Genomic DNA, 23,116 nt, shown 5'->3' with positions numbered 1-23,116 from the left:
ACCAGGCAGGTGACAATCTGTGTTCTTGCAGCAGCACACAGTGGCACGTTGGGACACTTGTGTTTGGCCCTGGTTTACAGTGATGGACCATGATCATGGAGCCCCTCAGGTTGGCTCATACCTGAGATGCTGGTTTTCAACCTTAAAATAGCTATTTTCACCCTACGAATGTGCCTGGGTGCGTGGTCCTGCTGGGATGGCGGTACCCCAAAAGCAAGCATCTTCATCATTTCCACCCTTTGTCCCTGCTTGTAATTGAGGGGGCCAATTTTTTCCCAGAAAAAACTCTTCAGCTAGAGAACAACCTCTGCTCCAACAGCCAAAGCAAACAAGCTATCGAGGAAACAGCAACGAGTCGAGGGAAGTTATTTTAAATCTTTCCCGGATGGGAAATACCAAAGGTACCTGCAGGTCTCGTGTGCTTTGACCTCCTTATTCCTCTCTGCGGAGGCAGTCTGGAAAGCGGAGGAGCATGGATGTGGTGAGCCAAAGGGACACAGTGTGCTCCTCCACCACCCCTGGACAGCTGACAGCATGGCCAGATCCTGCAGGTCCCCGTGGGGACCTGAGCCTGCTTTTGGACACCCTTTGATTATCACCTGATACCTGGACCCATCCTTGGGGCTGCTGGCAGAGCACAGTTCTCCCAGCACGGCAACGGTGGAGCTCCATGCTGGGTTGCACCTCTGCTCCATACCATGGTCTCTCATCGTGGGGGATGAGGACGATGGGTGTTTATGAAGAGACATGTTGGTGAGAAGACCGAGACGGCCATCGCTGTGCTGACCTTCAGGAGCTCGGGGCTCTCCCAGGATGGGAAGAGCCACAGAGGGGTGAAAACCCAAAAGGGCTGGGTCATCTGCTGGCATGGGAAGGAGGGGAAGGAGCTGAAGGAGGGATTGCGGCCAACCTGGAGGCGTTTAGTTTCTACTCAACCATGCAAAGTTCAGAGATGTCCCCATCCCAGACCCCAGCTCTGTCCTTGAAGGGAAAAAGTGCAATTATTTGTGAGGATGAGGCAGTGAGAGCCAATGGCCTCCCTCCCTGCAGAGTTCCCTAGCAGTGGGGGTGGAGAAGACCTCTCAAAGATGGCCACAAAGTGTGAAGGCCCACCTCAGAAACCTCCACCATGAGACTCTCGCATGCCCCAAGCCCTGGGATTTCCTGCCTGCAAAGACCCACAGATGTGAGTCCCAAAATCTCCCTTCCCAACCCACTTCGCCAGCAGACGGACGAGGTCTCCTGCATGGAGGCCACCTCCCAAACACCCACCACTTTCCTTCTGCTGACGTTGTGGATGGAACTGGAGCCTAAGACATCACCCGTGCCTGGATCCTCGTACTCCGCTCTGCTTCTTGAGGATTCTCGAGCAAAGAAAAGTGATGAGTGGAAGCGACCTTGAGTCCCCGAGGCACGTCAGGGTGTGCCAGCAAGAGGAAAGGAAGCCTGCAAAGATCAAGGCATTAATCATCTACGTGCTGGAGGAGGAGAGGCTCAGAAACCCCTTCCTCCCCTGCTGACGTCTGTGGGGCTTTAGGAAAGCAGGTTGGAGAGGAAAACAAGCTGAAACATATTTCTGGAGAAACACTGAGGCATAGGAACAGCGGGTCAGCTCCCACCTGGAGCAAAGCCAAGGCATTTTTGTCTGAATTCCCATCAAAGCCAAGGTTTCCTGGCGCTCCCGCAGAGCCCTGCAGAACGGGTGCGTCGGGCTCATAGGCTGCCACTGGGACCTCGTCACCTCCAGAAGGAAATTTGGGCTGAATGGCCAGAAACGTGGGCCTGGGACCCGTCATGGCCATGGAGGTTGACCAGTTTCTCCAATGCAGAGGTCCAGCAGAGAGAAGACTTGTATTCTGTTGGGGCTTTCACCCCAGGCAGCTGCACTGGTTTGAGATGAATGTTGATTGCAGCAAGAGGATGGACGGTGCCATCAGAGCGCACCTCAAGAGATGAGACTTTCTCCACCAAACACCTTTTCTGCCAAACATTTGGGGACTCAAAGGCAGGTGCTGGGGTAGCAGATGTCTGAGGGTGAGCCCGGGGTGACCATGTCCTCTGAGCTGATTAAAAAAGAGAAAGTTGCCATCAAATGTCACCTCCTCATGAGCAAGCTCAACCAGGCCCATGACCCTGGCAGTCTGGTGGTGTCAGAAGGACACGAGAAATTAACTCCATTTCTGTTATAAATAGCTTTTAGATGTAATGAAATTTTTCATGCAAGACATCTCTGGTCTGGTGAGCCGCAGCAGAGCCCGAGGCATAAGGGACCCAGCCTGCATCCCTGGTACGTCTGTGTTGGGGAAGAACCTGAAAGCCCTGTAGGACCCTCCCCATGGGGATGTCCAGCGTCTGGTGGTGGGGACATCCCAGCCCTGAGGCTTTCACAAAGTTTCAGCATTTGAAAAATGCTGCATTTCGCCTCCAACAAGAGTTTTGCATCGGTTGGAGGAGCACGGTCCCACGTCCCAGCTGCCTCCCTGGCCTTGACCACAGATGCTCCTCTCTCCAGCCACACCATCTTGCGACCTGCCAGCGGCTGGAAACCTGGAGCCCGGTGGGAAGGTGCAGTTACCCTGGGCAGCAGTGGCAAAGGTCTCCTGCAATCAGCTGCTAACGCGATTACTGGCAACATCCAGCCAGAGGAACAGAAACCAGGCGGCCAAAGAGTCTCGTGAGGCCAAATCCAGCCACCGTGCCAGGCCTTTTTGCCAAGGATTTATTCAATCGGTGAGACTCCAAGAGGAACCCAGGCTATTCCCTTTGGGCAATTATTTTTCCCAATGAGCTTCGTCTGCTTTTTACATGGATAAAAAGAGCCATAAAACCAATGCCTTGCTTGAAATCTTTTTTGGCCTTGCCGCTGCCTCCAAATTTGCCTCTCCCATCGCTGCTCAACCCCCAAAATGTCATTTTTTGGGGGGTTCCCATTCATTCCAGGTGCTGTAGGGCCAGGCTTGAGGTTACAGGTCTGGCTGGCGGGTTCAGCGGAGGCAGCTGGGGCTGGCAGGCAGCCAGGAGCTGTTATTTTATTTTCTTTTTTTAACACTCCCTCCACTATTTACAGTGTCCCCACAGCAAGACAGCTGGCTACAAGTCGTTCACCTTGGGGACCTGCAAGGACACCCGCCATGCCAGGAGGGAGGAGGACACCAGCTCTTTTTCACCAGCTCAGAGCTTGACCTGAAAACGGAGGCAGCACTGGAGGTGGGATAAGTGCTCTCGCTGGTGGCTCATCAGAGGAGTGAGTTGTGTCCATTCTCAGCTGCGTTCCCCAGATGCTTGAGGAAAGCCCTGGGCTGCCCATCGCAGACTGCTGGGCTTGTTTGCACAAGGCGTGTTTTCTGCTCTACTCTGGGGAAAGACACTTTTTCCCCCAGTTTCCTTCTCCCTGTGGCGGCTGAGGGAGCGGGGAATTTCACAAGGGCACCGAGCCATCGCCAACCCAACCCCACAAGCCCGGGCAGCCCCGGGATGAGGGTGATGGCTCCAGCCTGGCTGTGGTTGCAAATATTCACGGTTGCTCCTGCCAGAGCCCATCTCCCCCGTGGCCCCACTACCCGGCTTGGCCGCGGGCTCGCGCCAGGATCGATGAAAGCCCGTGTTGTCCGCCGTAGTGCAGGCGCCGGCGGGATCCAGACGGGCTGCGGCACCTCATTCCACCTCCCCACCCCGCACCGCGCAGCCGAACCTCTGCCCAAAACTCCTCGCCTCCTATTTGGGTGCCAGCTCTGGGGGTGCATCGCTCAACGAGGCGATGCCGGGGAACCCCGGCGTGGTGCTCCATCATCCAAGCGATGCCGGTCGGCACCTCCTTGCGCTCCACCTCTACCCTACCCATCACAAACTCCTAAAATGGAAGGAGGGGAATAATTTTGGAGGGCGAACTGGGCTTCTGGGGAAAGGAAGGGCCAAACCTGTCATCCCACGCACTCCTGGCATCCCTGGGCTGTTTATGCATCGGCCCTTTCATACCCAACACGTCCCCCCGGGGTTCCTTTCCTTATTGCTCTTTAATAGCCCTGCTCAGGAAGCGTGGAGGCTTGACCGCCTGGTTAATGAGTACCGGAGCCGCTGACCCCTTCGGTTGAGACCCGGTGCCCGGCGGGGGGAGACCCTGTCCCCGACACCCAGCCGCCCACCGAAGGCTCCGGCAGCTCCCAGCCTCCGGCCAGGACGATCCAGCTGTTAGCCGGTCCATGAGCATCCCACCCTGTAAATCCCATTTTTGGGGTCGGTGGACACCCCCCACCACCCCCCTATTCAATCCAGAGGTTTGCCCGTCAGGCCAAGCCAGCTGTTTGCGCGGCAGCCCCTCAGCCCAGCTGTTCCTCCGCCCCAATCCAGCTGTGAGCCTTCTCCAGTCCCCTCCGGGACCCTCCCGCAGGTGCCGGGGCCGGAGCGGGGCGGAACGGGGCGGCCCCGGGGCGGAGCGGGACGGGACCGGCGGCGGAGCGGCAGCGGGGCGGCCCCGGGCGCTGAGCGCCGCTGCCGCCCCGGCGCATCCCGCTGCCGGTAAGTGCCGCGTACGGGAAGGGACGGGGTCGAGGGAACCGGGGCAGGATCGGACCCGGGAGGGGCAGAGGGAACCGGGCAGAATGGGGCTGGACCGCGTAGGGTGGGACCCAAAAGGGTCGGACCGAACCGGGCAGGATGGGACCCGAGAGGGTCAGACCGGACTGGGCAGGATGGGACCGAGAGGATCCGACCCAAAAGGGTCAGACCGAACCGGGCAGGATGAGACCCCAGAGTGTTAGACCGAATCGGGTAGGATGGGACCTGAGAGGGTCAGACCGGACTGGGCAGGATGGGACCCAAATGGGTCAGACTAGACTGGGCAGGATGGGATCTGAGAGGGTCAGACCAAACCGGGCAGGATGGGACCGAGAGGATCAGACCGAACTGGGTAGGATGGGACCCGAGAGGGTCAGACTGAACTGGGCAGGATCAGACCCAAAAGGATCAGATCGAACCGGGCAGGATGGGACCCCAGAGTGTCAGACCGAGCCGAGCAGGATGGGACCCAAAAGGGTCAGACCGGAGTGGGCAGGATGGGGCCAGACCAGGCAGAAATGGGCCCGAGCGTGTCAGACAAAACCGGGTCAGGATGAGACCCGAGGGTCTGACCAAACCGGGAAGGATGGAACCCGGGTACGTCAGACTGAACCGGGCAGGATGGGACCTGAGCGGGTCAGATCAAACTGGGCAGGATGGGACCCAAGGGGGTCAGATCAAACCGTGCAAGATCAGACCTGAGCGCGTCAAACCGGGCAGGATGGGACCAGATTGGGCAGAATCAGACCTGAGAGGCTCAGACCGAACCGGGCAGGATGGGACCCGAGGGGGTCAGACCAAACTGGGCAGGATGGGGCCAGACAGGACAGGATCGGACCCAAGCAGCTGAGACTGAACCAGGCAGGATTGGACCTGAGCAGATCAGATTGAACTGGGCAGAATGAGGCAGACCTGGGCAGGATGAGGCAGAACTGGAGAGAATGGGGTCAGATCCAGAGAACATCGGTGCTTCGGTCGGGCTTTGGGGTGCTCCCAAAGCCACCCCAAACCGTAGCTGCTGGACTTTGCTTTTAGGAAGGTTTAGCAGCTTTTACCGCGGAGCAAGGCTTAAAATCACACCCTGATCCCCACGGCAGGGCTGGTGCGGAGCTCAGCGGGGTGGATTTGCCCGGGTCCCTCTGCTCCCACGGCCTGGGGTGCACCCGGGATGCGCCTGCATCTCCCGGGGCATCCATAGGGATCAGCCCCGTGCCAGAGGGGCTGTTACACGCGGATTGTCCTCAAAACTGCTCGAGGGACTTGGTCTTCCCCAGCATCTCTGCTGCGGGTGCCAGGAGCCCGGCCTCCGCCTTTATATATCTCTCTCTATATTTGTATATATATACATACAGATGTATAAATATATTTGTATATATGAGCATGTGTGCATAGACGTGTGTATAGAAGCATAAATATATTTGTATATATATGGATAGAGTTATGTATATACATATGTGTGAGTCCCTGTGCTCGGAGACATATATTTGTGTATATAGGTATAGAAGTTTGTATATATGTGTGTGTGAATGGCAACACATATATTTCTCTATATATGTAGAGAGAAATGTATATGTGTTTATACATGTGTGTGGAGAGCCATATATAAGTTTGTATATATGTATGTATAGAGGTATATTTATGTATAGAGGTATAGATACAGAGAGAGGTATATATGTATAGAGGTATATTTATATGGAGAGGTGTATAGGCTTGTATATATATATATGTTTATGCACATGTGTGTACATGTGGGTGAACATGTGGCTGTACATGTGCCTATGTTTGTGTGTATATATGTATGGGTTTATACAGCCAGAGCCTCAGTGCTGCCAGCTGAGACTAGACAAACTCATTGCACCTTCCCTGTCCCCAGCACCTCTCATTTCCAGCAGGAAAACGCTGCCCGGGTTGCTCAGAGCACCCCTGAGATGCTGATTTATTTTAGAGATGGGGCACCAAAGCATGGGGAGGTGAAGGGAGTCACCCAAGGACAGAGTACATCAGTGGCAGAGCCACGCAGCCTCACCAGAGGGCCCATCCCTGCACCTTGTCCCCACGGGTCCACGTTAAGCACCTGAAAATGCCACTCTGGCCCAATTTGTCCACATCATTACATTTTGGGGCTTTGATAAATGGAAATTTCCCTTAAAACATCCAAGCCTTGGTCCCCAACCACCCTGGGGCAGGTGGGACATGTCCACGGGCACGTGAAGATGTTTTGGGACCAGCCAGGACACGTCTGGGGACAGGGATGTTGTGGCTTCGGCCAAGCGACATGCAGGGCAGGAGCATCCCCCCTTCATCCCCTTTGAAATCTGCTGAGCTGGAGCTTTCACTTCCATCTCCTCCATCCCAGCTCTGCCATCAAGCCACCAAGATGTCCCCACCATGGTCTCCTCCCAAGGCAGGACAAACCAAGGAGGAAGGTTTCCAAAAGAGGAAGCCATCCCCCATAAACTATTCGAGCGCACCAGCAGCCAAAATATTTTCCCAGTGTAGCAAACCTGCAGAACCCCCCTTCATATTAATATCGGGGTGTTAATTAAAGCTAATTTCACCGGAGAAGGGCTTGCCTGAGATGGTTTGAAAGCACTTCTCTTTCTTAACCCCGTTCCTCCGTCTCAGGCACATTAAACCCCCTGGGTAAGGGTGGCCCCATCCTACGGAGCACCCCAACACCATGTGCACCCCTTTTTTCCCCCTGCAAGTCTCATTTGACAATGGATTTCACCTGGTGCCCATCACCATGGTGCCAGGGCACCAGGACCACGCCTCCATAATCCCAAGGATGTCTGCTTTTAGGGGAGGCTGAGCATGGAGGCCACCCACCCCATCATCCCAAGGGCTGGCAGGGATTCCTGCAGTGGGTTTTGGGGGTGAAAAAAGGGACTTTTTGGATAATCTGCCAGGCCAGATCATGACCCGGGGACGTGCCATGGGCACAGCAGCAGAATGAGGCCGAGTGTCTTGATGTGGTCTCATTAATTGGAAATAGCGGTGACTTCTGGGCGATGGCAGGCTGTGGTTGCGGGTTTACAGGCCATGGCAGGCAGTGGGTACAGTTGGGGTGGGGATTCTCTGGTGTCTAATAGAAAGGTTGTGCTCGGCACATCCTGCAGCTGGGTTTTTTTCCTGGGATCGGGAGGGATTTTTCTTCTTCTCCTCCAGCTTCCCTATCTCTCCCAGTCTGGCAGCACTGGGGTTCAGTGCCCCGTTTCCCTCTTACAAAGAGGTTTTTTTGAGGGAGGGGGGTCCCTTGTTTTTTTGGTTGCTTATTGTATTTTTGGCTCAGCTCTTGCTGCGGATACCCTCCGCCACCGATGGCCTTTGTAGCCTTGGGCATGTCCCTTAGCCCCCCACAAACACTCCTGCAAGGGGTGTTTGGGGGAGGAAATATGCTAAAATGGGGCGTGAACCACACTGGTTCACTTCAAACCCAGTGCCCGTGCCTCAGTTTCCCTTGTGTGGCTGTGGCAGAAAGGGACAAGGCAACTGGAGCATCTTTCTCCTCTTGGTGCCACCATGCCAGGTGACCTCCCTGTCCCCAGCATCTACCCCAGATGCCCACCCTAGGAAGGAGCCAAAAACGGGGGGAAAGACCAAAAAATGGGGGAAAAGACCCCAAAATTCATGGGTCTGGTGACATGGCTGGTGGCCTCAGCTGGCCGCATCCTGACATCCCTGAGCCGGGTTTGGGTCACGTCCCCTGCCCTGGTGGCATTTGCCAGCGCTGGATGTCCCTTAGCGTCCGGGTACGGCTCTTTTGGAGGTGCAGTGTGGGCGCACGGGGGGTGCGTGTCTGTGCACACGTGTAGGGCATGTCCGTGGGGGTGTGCACACGCGTGTCTGTGTGTGTGCGGGGAGGCTGCATGTGTGTACAGGCAGCCCGTATATGTGCATAGGGGATCTATCTATACATGCGGTGTGGAGCCGTGACGGAGGTCCTGGCGCAGGCTGTGCCGTGCCGTGCCATACCCATGCGGCCATGCAGCGCCATGCGGTGCTGCGCCGCACGGTGCCATGCGGTACCCTCGGTGCCTTGTCTTGCAGCACCCACCCTGCCATGCCATGCCATGCCATGCAGCGCCCACAGCACCGTGCCATGCAGCGCAGTGCCCACCCTGCCACCCAGGTTTCTGTTCCCCATCGCCCCGGGGGTGCTGTCATGGGGTGGAAAGGGGAAGTGTTGCTCAAGAGGGTGAGCGCAGCACCCCAGGGCTGCAGATGTGCCCAGGTGCTGGGCAGAGCGGCAGGTCCCGGCACCCCGTGGCACGCCGTGGCACCCCGTGGCACCCCAGCAGGTAAGACGCGCTCCCAGGTCCCCTCTCGCCTTGTCCCCAATGTCATGGTGGTATTCCCGCGAGGACGAGTGGGATGGCAGAAGCTCCTGTGGGTGCCCAGGGTGGGGGCTACCCCAGCCTTGGGTGCCAGAGGAGGTTTGGGGGGGTCCCAGGGGACAGGGAAGTTCACAACCCCGGGGCATATATTGGCTTGGAGGTGGCAGAAGTGGGTGCTGGGACTGCCTGGGGCTGGGGTGACAATGGGGTGCAGGGGGCTCAGCGGGGTGCAGGGGGGCTCAGCAGGGTTGGTGAGGCACAGTGGGGTGCCAAGGGGGGCTCAGCGGGGGGGGGGGGGTGTCAATTGGGTGCAGGAGGCTCAGCAGGGTGCAGGGGGGCTCAGTGGGGTGCCAGGGGGGGCTCAACGGGGTGCCAGGAGGGTAGGAGGAATATGCGGCAGCAGGGAGAGCGGGGGGGGATGACTGATCTACAAGCCTGGAGCACCCCCAAAAATGGGAGACCCTCGTGTGTGTCCCCAGCACTCTCCCCAAGCCTGACCCCACGGCCAGGCTGTGCTCTGGGTCTGGTAAATCCCCAAAGACCTGAGATGGGGCCACCACGGTGGTGCGAGCTAACGAGGTGGCCCCTGGACTTGTGTCGTCTGTCCGTCCCCCCCCCCCCGACCCCCTCTGCCCCATGCATCTGGCTGGAGCTCGGCCACCCCCCTCCCTGCCTCAGTTTCCCTTCCCAACCAGCACAGGGACGCTGGCCACCCCATTTCCAGGTAAGCTCGTGCCTGCCAGGCACTGGGGCTGCTGCGGGGGTGTGTAGGGGGAAGCGGGCACTTGCCCCACGCCACCAGCCAGGGTTGCAGACAGGTCTGCCAGTGATGATGGAGGAAGCGAGAGGAGGAAGGAGAAGTGGCTCTGCCCATGCGTCCGAGCTGCTGCAACCTGGGAGCGTGTAGCACCCATGGGCGTCATGGCGAGGGACTCATCCAAGCGGCACGGCTGGGGTCAGGGGTCTCTTTGTGCTGTAGGACCACGTCTTTCGCGCTCGTCTCAGCCGCTAAGAAAAGCAGATGGCCTCTGGCCCAGCTCAGAGCAGCCCAGAGGCCACGTGGATGGGCTCTCTCAGCCCACAAAAACCGAAAAACTCCAGGACCAGAGCGTCACCGGTCCCGATTCCCGGATGAAAGTAACCACAAAACATCTGTGGGTCGTGCTGGACCCTGTGCAGGTGGCATATCCTGAAACTTGGGGGACGCAGCCCGCTCGGGCGACTGGCCGTAGGGTTTTGGCACCCCCTGCAGAGGAGCAGGAAGCCATGCCGGCGGCTAACGGGCACGCCGTGCCGCAATTTCCTCTCCCGCACCGGGATGAGGGCGGTTTGGCCTTGTGCAAACCTTTCTACGGGGTGTAAGTGTCGGGGCAAGCGGAGCTGAGATGGTGGTGATCACGGCCACCCCACTGTCCTGTGTGCCACCACCCCCCACGGTCCCACTCTCTCCACCTTCACTTTTCTGATGGACCCCTAAATCCATCGTCGTGGTTTAGAATCAGAATCACAGAACAGTTTGGGTTGGAAGGGACCTTTCAAGGTCATCTAGTCCTGGGCAGGGACATCTTCAACCAGATCAGGTTGCTCAGAGCCCCGTCCAACCTGACCTTGAATGTTCCCAGGGATGGGGCATCGACCACCTCTCTGGGCAACCTGGGCCAGGGTTTCACCACCCTCAGTGTAAAACATTTCTTCCTTATTTCTAGTGTGAATCTCCCCTCTTTCAGTTTAAAACCATCAATCCTTGTCTTATTGCTACAGGCCCTGCTAAAAAGTCTGTCCCCATCTTTCTTATAAGCCCCCTTTAGGTACTGGAAGGCTGCTATAAGGTCTCCCGGGAGCCTTCTCTTCTCCAGGCTGAACAACCCCAACTCTCTCAGCCTTTCCTCACAGCAGAGGTGTTCCAGCCCTCTGATCATTTCTGTGGCCTCCTCTGGACCCGCTCCAACAGGTCCCTGTCTCTCCTGTGCTGAGGACCCCAGAGCTGGATGCGGAACTGCAGGGGGGGTCTCACCAGAGCGGAGCAGAGGGGCAGAATCCCCTCCCTCGACCTGCTGGCCACGCTGCTGGTGATGCAGCCCAGGAGACGACCGGATTCCTGGGCTGCAAGCGCACATTGCCGCGTCACATCCAGCTTTTCGCCTACTGCTACCCCCAAGTCCTCCGCAGGGCTGCTCTCCATCCCTTCATCCCCCAGCCTGTATGGGTCCCGGGGGTTGCCCCGACCCAGAAGGATGTGGCTATGGGGTCGCACACACTGGGCCAGGTTCATCCTGCTCGGGTGGATGTGACACCACATGGCCGAGTCACCAACCGTCCCCTTTGTCATTCACAGGCACTGCTGAGGGTCCACACCAGCAGAGAGGACATCGACGGGGAGGACCGCTGCCATGGCCAACTTGACGGCCCTCGTGGGCTCCAGGAGGAACTCGTGCACCTTCCATGAGGAGTTCAAGCAGGTCCTACTGCCCCTGGTCTACTCGGTGGTGTTCACGGTGGGGTTGCCCTTGAACGCTGTGGTCATCGGGCAGATCTGGGTGGCCCGTAAGGCGCTCACCCGCACCATGATCTACATGCTGAACCTGGCCATGGCTGACCTGCTCTACGTCTGCTCCCTCCCGCTCCTCATCTACAACTACACCCAGAAGGATTATTGGCCTTTTGGGGACTTCACCTGCAAATTCATCCGCTTCCAGTTCTACACCAACCTACACAGCAGCATCCTCTTCCTCACCTGCATCAGCGTCCAGCGGTACCTGGGCATCTGCCACCCCTTGGCCTCGTGGCACAAGAAGAAGGGGAAAAAGCTGACGTGGCTGGTGTGCGCCGTGGTGTGGTTCATCGTCATCGCCCAGTGCCTGCCCACCTTCGTCTTTGCTTCTACCGGCACCCAGAGGAACCGTACTGTCTGCTATGACCTGAGCCCACCGGATCGCTCCGCCGCCTACTTCCCCTACGGCATCACCCTCACCATCACCGGCTTCCTACTGCCCTTCGTGGCGATCCTCGCCTGCTACTGCAGGATGGCCCGGATCCTGTGCCAGAAGGATGAGCTGATTGGCTTGGCGGTGCACAAGAGGAAGGACAAAGCCGTGCGTATGATTATCATCGTGGTCATCGTCTTCTCCATCAGTTTCTTCCCCTTCCACCTCACCAAGACCATCTACCTGATCGTCCGTTCCTCGCCCAGCCTGCCCTGCCCGGCTCTACAGGCGTTTGCCATCGCCTATAAGTGCACGCGTCCCTTTGCCAGCATGAACAGTGTCCTCGACCCCATCCTCTTCTACTTCACCCAACGCAAGTTTCGCGAGAGCACCCGTTACCTCCTCGACAAGATGAGCTCCAAGTGGCGGCATGACCATTGCATTACCTATGGCTCCTAGGTGAGGACAAGGGCCACCTCGGTGTCACCGGGACTGGGCATGGAGCAATTTTGGCTTTAAGGTCCGTGGAGGAGAGATGGCTTCAGTTGGGGACGTGCTGGAGGACAGGAGGATGGCATCTCCCAAGTTCTCAACACTTTCATCCCATCTCCAACCTGCAGCGGCGCAGTATTAACCCCATCACGGCACAGATCCTGTGTCCTCTCTCTGGCTCAGTTGCTCAGTTTGAGCAGCTTAGCACCATGTTTCTTCGGTGGCTGAGCCACCGACGCAATAAAAACCACTGGTGGGACCATGGAGAACACACTGGGACTGTGGAGGACACGGTCCCTGGCTCAGGCCAAGCTGCTGGGGGGCAATTTCTCCCCCTTCTCATTTAAAGATTCCCCGATGGGGCCATGCAAAGGCTGGGGAGGGTTTAGTTCAGCTCATACCTGTCTGGGGAACACGGGGCCGTATGTTTCTCTAGCTCAAGATCAGTGTCACGGACGTTTTCTGGGGTAATACTGGGACATCCCTAACCACCCCCAGCCCCAGAAAGGGGCCACACCAGTAAAAGACATGGGCCTGCTGGTACCACTGGAGCTGCAAAACAGTGGGAAAGCATCCCTGGATAGACTGGGAACTGGGAAGGGAGACATAAGGGCAACTGGGACACCCATGATGGATTTCCCACCCAAGTGATGACCATGGGCTGGGTGAGACACAAGCCAGCGGTGTTGTCACCTGCCTGGGGACCTTCAGCATCATCCGGGTCCAGCTCCCTGCTTAGCCCACCACCCTAATCTGGCCCATCCTGGCATCCTTGGCATCCTGCTGTCACCTCCTAACCAGGATCCACCAAAATCAGAGCTGGCACAGCCAGACACAATGCCCGGAGTCAGGAAACCCAGGCCACCGAGCTACTCGGTGTCCTTGGCCATGTCACCGCATGTCTCACCGTTGGCTTGGCCTCTCCACCGCCCCCAGGCTGCGTTGGGGCTTAAGCTTTGCTCTCCGCAGCCTCTGTCAGGATGCTGCTCCCTCCCGGCAAGGAGGAATTCGCTTACACAACACGGGGTGGACATACCACTAATCACTCTGCGAGTCTTCTTTAACATGTAGGATGTATAGAATAAACATCCCTGCCTTTTTCAGATGGATACGTACACATATATGCACCCACTATATATACATACACGTTATACATCCAAGCAGGGGAAGGTTTGTAGCCCAGCACAGGCTATGCAGTGCAGATATTCTCTGCCCTGAATACACTATATGTATCTATACAGTGTATATATGTATATATAGTATACATACATATATATATATATATAGGGATCACTGTTTTGCTGCATTTCTCGCAGGTTGGCTGTGCGTAATAATCACGTCTAACTTGATTTAAGCAAATTGCTTCAAATCTCCAGGGATGAGCATCCCCCTGGCTTGGCTGCCTGCACCCAGCCAAGCGCACGACTTCATCCCACCTCGCTCCCTGCAAGCACACGGCATCTTCCTCGGGTACCCGACCGCCCAAGGACCTCAGCAGGATCCAGGGTTGGTGGTCCCAGTGTGGATCCTTGTTGTCGTCAGGATGAGGAGGGTGTCCAGCGTGGTCATCAGCTCTTGGATGATGCTCAAAGATCTTAGCGTCACGGCGGGCTGGAACGGAGAGGGATTCTGCGACAGCATTAGCTCAAACCACCTGGTTTTGCAGGAGTGGTGGCCGTGTCCTGGTGGGGAGGACCATGCTTGGTGACAGTGACTTTGGGCTGGGGCACAGAATGGGATGGAGGAGGCAAAGCCAGCCCCGGGCTTTCCCTTGGCCGGAGCTCATCCACACCAAAATCTCCTCCGATGTATTTTTGGGGTCTTGCAACGGAAGGGGAAAATGCTGGGGGGGTGGTGGCCGGTGGGACAGTCCCAGCCTGGTGTCCCCCTCTTCCCAGACAAAAAGAAGGTGACAGGGTGGGAGGCACCAGGCCACACCGCCTGGACCCAGGAGAGGGCGCAAAATATTTAGATTTGGAGAAATCCATCTGGGTCTGTGGGTGCCCACCCGGCTCCAGGGAGGGATGGAGGAGCCCTGCTCCGTCGCACCACCCTGTGCCTGCATAGTACCCATGGGACAAGGCGGCCAGCCAAAATTGATCCACAATAAAGCTCTGAGGGGAAAAAAATAAGCAGCTCTCCAAAAGGCTGGTGGTGGCTGCAGGGACAGCGTGGGCTCAGGCGGTGACATCCAGCCGCTCCGGGACGCCCTGATGAGGTCCCTGACGGTGGAATCACCGATTTTGGATGGTTTTAAGCGTAGGAGATACACGGAGCTCCCTTTGGGTCTGACCATGTCCTGCCCGGCCTTGGGGTCCTGTCAGCAATTCCGTTGGTACCACCAGGCCTAGAAGCCAGGGTGATGGGCACAACGGGGCACCTTAGAGATGGGGTGGGTGCTTCCAAACATCTCCTTCGCTTGTGAGATGCTCAACACCAGCAGCCTGAGGACCAGTTCCTACAGCACCGAGAGGAGATGAAGTGCGTGGCTCTTCCCAAAATCCCATCCTTAATGCCAGGTGACGGTAGGGACATCATGGGGACATCATCCTTATGGCTGGGAGACACCCAGCCCTGGGGGAACCAGGGGAGGATGGCGGGAGGAAAGGGAGAGCCAGGGAAGGGATACCTGCTGGGGCGGTGCAGCTCACGGCATCGCCGGAGGCACATTTTAGGTCCTGAAAAATGCATTTACAGGGGGTGTTGGATTTTTTTTTAATCACCACCAGGTTTTTTGTGCCCCTGGGACAGAGCTAGCGCCGTGCTTTATGTGGGCAAGACACCCCTCCAGCCCCACCCATGCTGCCAAGGCCCCAGCTCACCCATCAACCATCCCAGCTACCTTCTTCATTTTTCACATCCCCAGCGATAAATGTGCTGTCTTGGGGGAAAAGGGGCTACGGGCTGCAAATAGCAAGCGCTGACAAGCAATGCTAAAAAACCACGAGAAAGTCTGTTGGCGGGGCAGTGCGTCACAGGAGGATTTTGCAAGTTGGGAACAAGGTGTTCTGCCTTCCCCGAGATGAGTTGCAAAGCAGGGGCTGGAGAAATCCACAGCAAAGGGAAGGATCTCTCGCTGGCACCCAAATTCTTGCTTACTTATCCTGTTTTCCCCTAAAAAAAAAAAAAAAAGCTGGGAGGGGATGGAGGGAAGGGGATGAAGGATGCGGGGGGGGGGGGGGTGAGGTCGTCCTGCTCGGCCTGGGAGCGGGCGGGCAGCTCTGTGGCCGCCTTCTTCTCCCCCCCCCCCCCCCCAAAAAAAAAAGAAAAATTACATTAAAAAAAAAAAAAAAGGCAAAACCTCCAACCATCCCCCCACTGCGGGAGGAAACCACGCCTCCGGGGAGGAAAGTTTATTTGAATGCAACAAATAAAAAAGCAGGGGGTGAGGGAGGAGGAAAAGCCAAAAAAAAAAAAAGGCGGGGGGGGGGGGAGGCGAAGAGAGAAAACAAAGCGGGAGGGATGAAGCCCGCTGGCAGCCCGGAGGAGGAGCGGGGCCGGGCGGTGCCTGCGGCGGGGCCGGGGCCGGGGCCGGGGCCGGGGCCGGGGGGCGGCGGCGGGGCCGGGGGGCGGGCGGAGGCGGCGGCGGCGGCGGCGGGGGGGGGGGGCAGACAATGGCGGAGGGGGGCAGCGGTCGGGGGGTAGCGGCGGGTCGGTGGCTGCTGCCCGCCTCCTCCCCGCCTTCCTCCTCCTCCTCCTCCTCCTTCTTCTTCCCGGGTAGGAAAGTTTCAGCGTCGATCGCGGAGCAACAAGCGGGCCGGGCTTTTGGCAGCCTGGCCCCTTCGGTACGGCAGCTTTCGCTTCGTTTTACCGAGCCGGAGCCGACGGGCCCGGTTCATGCCGGGGCTCAGCCGCCGTCTCCGGCTCCACCGCCGCCGCCGCCGCCGCCGTCGTCGTCGCCGGGCCCGGGCTTAAACGCGGAGCCGCCGCGTTGGCCCAGCGTCCCGGCGATGCGGAAACTCTTCGGGGAAAGCTGCCGGCAACCTGCGGGGGGAACGGGGAATGGGCCCGGCAACGGGATGGGAAACGGGAACGGAACCGGGAGCGGGAGCGGGAGCGGTCGGGGAGCTCCCCCGCCGCCTCCGCCCCGCAGCCGCGTCCCGCACCCGGCTCTCCGTTCTCCCCGCGGAGCTCCGCCGGAGCCCGGCCCGCATTCCTGGCATAACTCGGCTCGACCGCAACCACCCTCCTCCTCGCCGTCGCCCCGCTCCAACGGGGAGGATGAAGCGACGGCGTCCCGTTCTCCCCGCGCTTCGTCCGGCAGCGAAGGCGAAGGGCAAAGCGGCGCCCACCGTCACCGCGTCGCCCGGAAGAAGAAGAAGGAGAGCGGGGCTTGGGAGAGCCCGGCGGATGGCGGCGAGGCCGAGGCCGAAGGCTGCGGGCGGGTGGTCGCCCGTCATCCCTTGCCCGTGGTGGCCCGCGTCTCCAAGGTGAACATCCCGCCCTTCGGCAGCCCCGGCGGGTCGCGGAGCGGCAGCCGTTACTCCAGCACGGAGACGCTGAAGGAAGAGGAGCAGTTTGGGGTCTGTTGGCCCAACCAAGGACGGACTCTCCAGGCGGGTTACGGCGTCTATCGGTCGCCCAGTTTCGGGACGAGCGACGGCCTGGCGTGGGGGCAGCCGGCGGTCCGCATCCGCCCCAAGCTGCCGCAGGGCGCGGCCAAGGCAAAACCGGACTTTGGGAGCGAGAGCCTGCACCAGCCGGGGCTGGAAGGGGAGCGGGCCAAGCACCGCAAGTCCTTGTCCAACCCCGACATCGCCACCGAGACCCTGACCCTCCTCAGCTTCCTCAAATCAGACCTCTCGGAGCTGAAGGTGAAGAAGAAGGGGGTGAGGATCGGCCTTGACGCCGGCTCCGACGGCTGCTCCGGCATCGCCACCCCCTCCCCGGGCAGCCGCAGCGCCGCTCAGCCCCCCAACCGCTGGGCGCCGGGCGAGCGGCCAACGCTCAAGGACCTGACGGCCACTTTGCGTCGTGCCAAGTCCTTCACCTGCTCCGAAAAATCAGGGACGCGGCGGCTTTTCCTACAGAGCACCATGAAGCAGAGCTCCTCCGAGCTCCTCCTGGCCACTGCTGACGGCCAGGACCGGGTGGCTTCGGATGGAGGACAGCGGGGGGACGAGGATGCCCTCCCCATGGTCATCCAGGACCAGTACATCCAGGAGGCAAGGCAGGTCTTTGAGAAGATCAGCAGGATGGGTTCCCAGCAGGACTACGGCTTCACGGCCGAGCAGAAGGACAGCGGAGGTGTGGAGGGCGCCGAGGTGGTGGCACCGACAGGGACGACGGACGTGACCCTTCGGGGACGGGCGGAGAGCACGCGGTGTTTGAAGGAAGCGGAGTCGGAGGAGAACCTCGCTCGCAGGAAATCCGTGGAGGAGCTGTCGGGTCACGAGTCGAGCGTGACGGACGAGGGCATCGTCACGGAGCCAGAACCCATGGGGATGCCCTTCCAAGGCCTGCATGAAGCCGTGGACGCCTGGACGCTGCCCAACGCCGGGCCGGCAGCCGGTGACATCGAAACGCCATTGCCCGCTCACCCGGCAGCGGCGGTTGAAGACCTTCCAGCTGGCAAATCCGAGACACCGAGCACCCCCGGCAGCTTGCGCCGCCGCCGTAAGTTCCCCTCGGCAGGTACCAATGGGATGGAGGGTGGCAGCGAGGGTGGCAGCGAGCCCTACCGCTCCCTGAGCGACCCCATGCCCCACCGGAGATGCTCGGTGGCGGAGGAGGCGAAGAATTTCTCCGTCGACAGCAACCTCCTGGGCTCGCTGAGCGCCAAGGCGGGCATCCCCCAACCCGCCGCCATTGCAGGCAGCGCAGGCAGCGCAGGCAGCGACCTGTCACTCGGCAGCGATGGGCCGCGGGACTACAGCAGCCTCATCCGAACCATCGTCAGCCAGCCCGGCGCCATGGCTAAACTCATCGATGAGAAGGGCAACGGCAAGACCATCAAGAAGAAGTCACTGAGCGACCCCAGCCGCCGCGGTGAGCTGCCGGCCGGCGCCTTCGAAGGCCCCGGTGAGGCCATCAGCGAGCTGGAGCCCAGCATCCCACCGTCCAGCAGCGAGCCCATCCTCTCGGCACAACCAGCAGCGCCGGGCACCGGCCGCGGCTATGGCTTTGACCCCAAGTTGGCTGATGTGTTGTCCCCTCGCATTGCCCGGCGCAGCTCCAAGAAGCGCTCCAACCGCGCGGCTCACCAGGAAAACCAACCGCCGCCAGCACCTGCCGTCCACGCCAAAAGCCGCCCGGCCACCAAGCACGTCCGTCACACCAGCGAGCCCGCCACCTTCGTCCCCATCACCGTCCCCGAGCCGCTTGTCCCCTCCGGCCACCACAGCCACCTCCCCGCACCGGCTGCCGCCCGCTCACCCGGCAAATCCTTCCCGACCCTCCAACCTCCTTCGCTGGAGGATGTCACCAAGCGGTACATGCTGGCCCTCAACTCAGGTGACGCGTCCCCCGGTCCTGGGGATGGACCCCGCTCTCCACCCGCTGCCCCACAGCCCCGGCTGCCCCGGTGCCCACGGCCGCCCGACGAACACGGCCCCAGGACCAAGCCGCAGGTGGTAAGTGCCCGTCCGTCCTAAAACCACCTTCATTTCACGCGGTACCTGACCCCTCCAAAGCGTTCGTGGCTTTGGGGGTGCCTCGCGTGTCCCTCGTTGGGGACAAATTCCCACCCGTGGTTGCGCTGCCAGATGGCCAAGAGCCTTCCCAGCCCGTGCTGGCAGTTGCAAGGGGATGAGCTCTTGTTTGTAGGAGCGACTCCCCCAATAAAAAGGCAATTTTTGGGTGGGAAGAAGCAGTTTTCAGGTTAAATAACACCAAGTTTTGGTGGAAGGTGTTTTTATAGATACATACATATTATATGCTGTTTTTATATATAGCATCTCCCGGCAATGCTATCTAAGTCCCGGTAAATGGGTGTGCTCTTGGCCAGCCCCAGGATGCTGAACCAAAAATTGCCTTTACCTTGGTGGGGAGGGCTTCAATGGTCCTTTTACTTGGGATTCCCCATGTCATAGCCCTTTTCGAGCAAATTGGCATTTCCCCCCCCCCAAAAAATCACCATCCCTCTGCCCGGGACCATGGGCTTTGCGGTGCCGGCGGCGTGGGAAAAAAGGGGAAAAATATTCTTGTGCGTGCACCGACTATTTTATCAACGGGTAAAGTTTTATCCTGTCCGCGGAAGAATTAATGCTGTTTGGGGGATGCAAAGGCGGTTTGCTCACCCCGAAGAGCAGCCACGGGCTTTGGGGGTCTTTCCCGGGGTGGGTTTTTGGCATTGCCGGCCCCTCGGCTGTTGTTTGAAGATGGACTTGGGTTTCCATTGCTTCGGGTGTTTGTGCCAGGAAGGGCTTGGAAGCGCCACCTCCTCCTGCGGCACAGCAGTGCTGGCACCCACGGGGCTTTTAATAGCTCCGGGCGAAGCCCAGAAATACCCGTTCCCGTGGGGGATGAGGCGAGAGCTCACGGGAACGGGGCTGGCAAGGCTCTCTCGCCCTGCTTCGATGCCGATTTAAGAGGACGGGCTGGACCGTGCCCTTCCGACAGCCGCCGGCAGCCAAGCGTGAAGTCCCCAGGGCTGAGCCCGGCGGTGTAACCCTTGCTGGCCGGGGCAGAGCCATGTGGAGCAGGGGTGCTTTTCTTTGCACGCTCCCAAAATCCAGATCCCTGCGGCATCATTCCCCCAAGATATTCCCTTGGGATCAGGCATCCCTGCAGCATCTTCCCCCAAGACATTCTCCTGGGGTCCAGCATCCTCACAGCATTATTCCTTGAAGGTATTATCTTGGAGTTCAGCATCCCCACAGCATCACTACTCCAAGATACTGTCCTGGGGTCCAGCATCTCTGCAACATCCTTCCCCCAAGATATTCTTGTTGGATCCAGCATCCCTGCAGCACGATTCCCCCAAGATGTTCTCTTGGGGTTGGGTATCCCTGCAGCATCATTCCCCCAAGATATTCTCTTGGGGTCCAGCATCCCTGCAACATCATTCCCCCAAGATATTCTCCTGGGGGACTCTGCCCCTCATCCAGCTCCTTCTCCGGCTGTTGTTCCCATTGTCGTTGGTGGCCAAGAACGGGGAGCTCTTGGCTCCTGTGTAAAACATCCTTGGAAATAATTTGGGGTGAATTTTGCAGCATTTTTGTCCGATGTACCAGTTTAGAGTGAGGCGCTTGTCCTCTCTGATCTCGGGGTGAAAAGTGCTATTGAAGCATCGAGCGTTATAATTAAGCGCGGTAACGAGGAACCTCCCGGCGCCGTGGCTGGCGGCACCTTGGGGACATCGGTAGGTCCCCAAGGCAAGGCAGTGCACCCGGCGGCATTTCTTTATAAAGAAATATCTCTTACTAAATTATTAATATGTTTATATAATACATGGTTTATATTAATAATTTATAAAGTGGTATTTTTTAGTCAGGCACCTCCCTGCGGTGCCCCAGGGACGGTGCCCACCCCATGATGGCCCCAGTATCAGGGATGCTCTGCTGACCCCGCACCCCGATACACCCCCCAACCCTGGTCACTTTGGGATCATTTCGGGTGGATTTTTACCAACTCCAGCACTGGGCTCTGGCAACTGGGAGCCCAGTTTGGCCGAGCATCACCTCGGGGACATGGGCCACCCCACGGGGCTGGACCCCGGGGATGCTGCTCCTTACCTTGCTTGAACCCGCCGGCCTCGGCGAAGAGGGTGCGAATTTTCCCTTTTAAGGGCAACGCCGCAGCTGTATCTTCAAATCTCTCTCCTGCCTTTGAATTTCTTTGTGCTGCAGCCATAACATAACTGAAACCAGGATTTTTATTTCTCCTTTTGATTTATTATATAGTGGAGCTGGGATGTTTTATTTCAGATGGCACCAGCCTTGGCTGGGGGGGCGGAGGGGGACCGAGCCCTGCAAGGGAGTTGCTTTAATTATAGGCAAGAGCATCGAGGACCGGATATAACTTGGCACCAGGACGGCTGGCTGGGAGCAGAGATTTACGTGCTCCCTGACGGATGGCAAAGAAATAAGCTTTATTTTTTTATTTATTTTTTTTTCCCCTCCCTAACTCGATGGAGAGGGCCGGCGTCACGAGGTCGGTTGTCTGCTTGGGGAAATGGTCATTGTTGCTTGGGGATTTGGGGACGTCGGAGCATCCATCCTGGTGGTGGTGGTCTGTCTGTCCTGGTGTCTGTCTCCAGCAGACGATGCTGGGAAGAGATTAATAATGGGGCCTGGCAAGTGTGTGGCGATGCTCCCCCAAAATATTGTCTCCCTAGATATATCTTGCTCCTCCAAGATATTCTCTTGTGGTTGAGTATCCTTGCAGCATCATTCCCCCAAGATATTTTCCTGGGGTCCAACATCTCTCCAGCATTTTCCCCCCAAGATATTTTCTTGGAGACCAACATCCCTGCAGCATCATCCCCCCAGCGTATTTTTCCAGCCCCCACGGCTTGGTGGTGGCTTTGGCAGTGGTGAGCACTGCCGTACCGGCTGTTTGCCGGGTTCGGCTGCCCGGCGCGTCCCAGCTGCAAGAGGTAACGTGCTGTTCTTCCTCGGCAGCAGGACTGTTTGTCCTGGGTGCTTTCCAGCGATCCTCCATGGGGCTGATGCCGGCCAAGCCGTCCTGGGTGCAGAAGAGCTCCTTCACCCTGTGTCTTACGCCGGGCATGAGGCTTTTAATTCCCAGGAGCTGTTAGCAGCACGTCCTGCTCCGGCACACAAGCGCGGGTGCTGCAGAAAGAAAGGATGCTTTCAAGAAAACAAGTTAAAAAATCCCCAAAACTCAAGAGAGAAAAGTTTTTCTGCCTCCAGCACCCCATAAGCTGCTGGGATGGGCAGCACACGTGTGCACACCCATGGACAAGCATGTGCAGCAGACCAGCACCAAGCAAGGGTGCATTTAGGGTGTATTTGGGGTGGATTTGGGGTCCATTTGCTGCTTGGTGAAGGTATGAGCGGGATGCCAGGCTGGCGACCCCTTGGATCTTTCTTTCCCCCACGGCCGAATCCAGCATGGGATGGAAAATTAGGTATGTTTGCTGCCATGCTCTGTTTGTTGACTTAGCAGCAGTCGGATTAAACAGGAAAATATTGATTTAAATATAGCACCTCGCGGGAGCGGAGGAGCCGTGGGAACATGGCCCCCAGCGCCCCGGCCGCTGCCTTCCCCACCTGCTGCTCCCCGAGCGGGGCGGCTGCACCCCAAAAAAGTCATTGGGGATGGAGGGGGATCCCCAGAGGCAAACATCAGGGTCATGTTCCCAGGGACGCTTGCGTAAAACTCCCCTATCCCTCCCGAGCATCCTCCCTCCGAGCTCGCCCCGGCATGGCTCATCGTCCAGAAGCTCCCCCTTGCTTTGGGGACAGCTCGAGGGCCGGATCCGTGCACTGGCCACATATTCCTTGGCCAAAGTTTAGCATCTTTGGACCTATTTATCCCTCTGTTCCCTTTACGTAAATCTCCATAGAAACCAGGTTTTGGGCCACGGCTGGGAGTTTTCTCATTTTTTGGTGTTACTGGAAATCTATAATTAAAGCCGTTGCGGGGGGAGGATGGGGACGGGTAAATCTTGGCTTTCTTCTTGCAGTTCCTGCGCTGATGATTTGCTTGGGTTTTGCAGCCCTGGTTGAGCCGTGCTCAGCGAAACGCTGCGGGGGGGGGGGGGGGGAACTGAGGCACGCAGGCAGCCTCCACTGCCCTTCGGAGGGAGCTCGGAGGTGGGATGCAGCGAGGAGAAGTTGGCCGGCATCGGGGGGACCCACAGGTGATGCTACCTATCAGTGGCACGGACCAACACTGGGACCA

At 58.3% G+C, this 23,116-nt stretch overlaps 2 protein-coding genes across 4 annotated transcripts in view; both read left to right on the top strand.

Moving 5' to 3' along the window:
• The first annotated feature begins 4,438 nt into the window (after nt 1-4,438).
• P2RY6 (pyrimidinergic receptor P2Y6) lies at nt 4,439-13,410 on the top strand. 3 transcript variants are annotated; one of them, XM_052812507.1, is made up of 2 exons: nt 4,439-4,515; nt 11,227-13,410. In XM_052812507.1, exon 2 carries the CDS (start codon nt 11,282-11,284, stop codon nt 12,272-12,274), a length of 993 nt encoding a protein of 330 aa, XP_052668467.1. In that variant the 5' UTR covers nt 4,439-4,515; nt 11,227-11,281; the 3' UTR covers nt 12,275-13,410. The 3 variants fall into 3 exon arrangements, with proteins under 3 accessions (XP_052668467.1, XP_052668464.1, XP_052668465.1); XM_052812504.1 differs by lacking the exon at nt 4,439-4,515 and adding an exon at nt 7,264-7,417 and having other exon boundaries at nt 11,238-13,410; XM_052812505.1 differs by lacking the exon at nt 4,439-4,515 and adding an exon at nt 8,777-8,855.
• A 2,511-nt stretch (nt 13,411-15,921) lies between these two features.
• The window catches only part of ARHGEF17 (Rho guanine nucleotide exchange factor 17), a 34,150-nt gene continuing 26,955 nt past the window's right edge, over nt 15,922-23,116 (top strand). The window contains exon 1 of the mRNA XM_052812503.1: nt 15,922-18,879. Within this exon, the coding sequence (XP_052668463.1) occupies nt 15,922-18,879 (2,958 nt within the window). The remainder of the gene's footprint in view (nt 18,880-23,116) is intronic.

This window comes from Harpia harpyja, chromosome 17, assembly GCF_026419915.1.
Source record: "Harpia harpyja isolate bHarHar1 chromosome 17, bHarHar1 primary haplotype, whole genome shotgun sequence".
Lineage (NCBI taxonomy): Eukaryota > Metazoa > Chordata > Aves > Accipitriformes > Accipitridae > Harpia > Harpia harpyja.
This window is presented reverse-complemented; position numbering and strand designations above follow the sequence as displayed.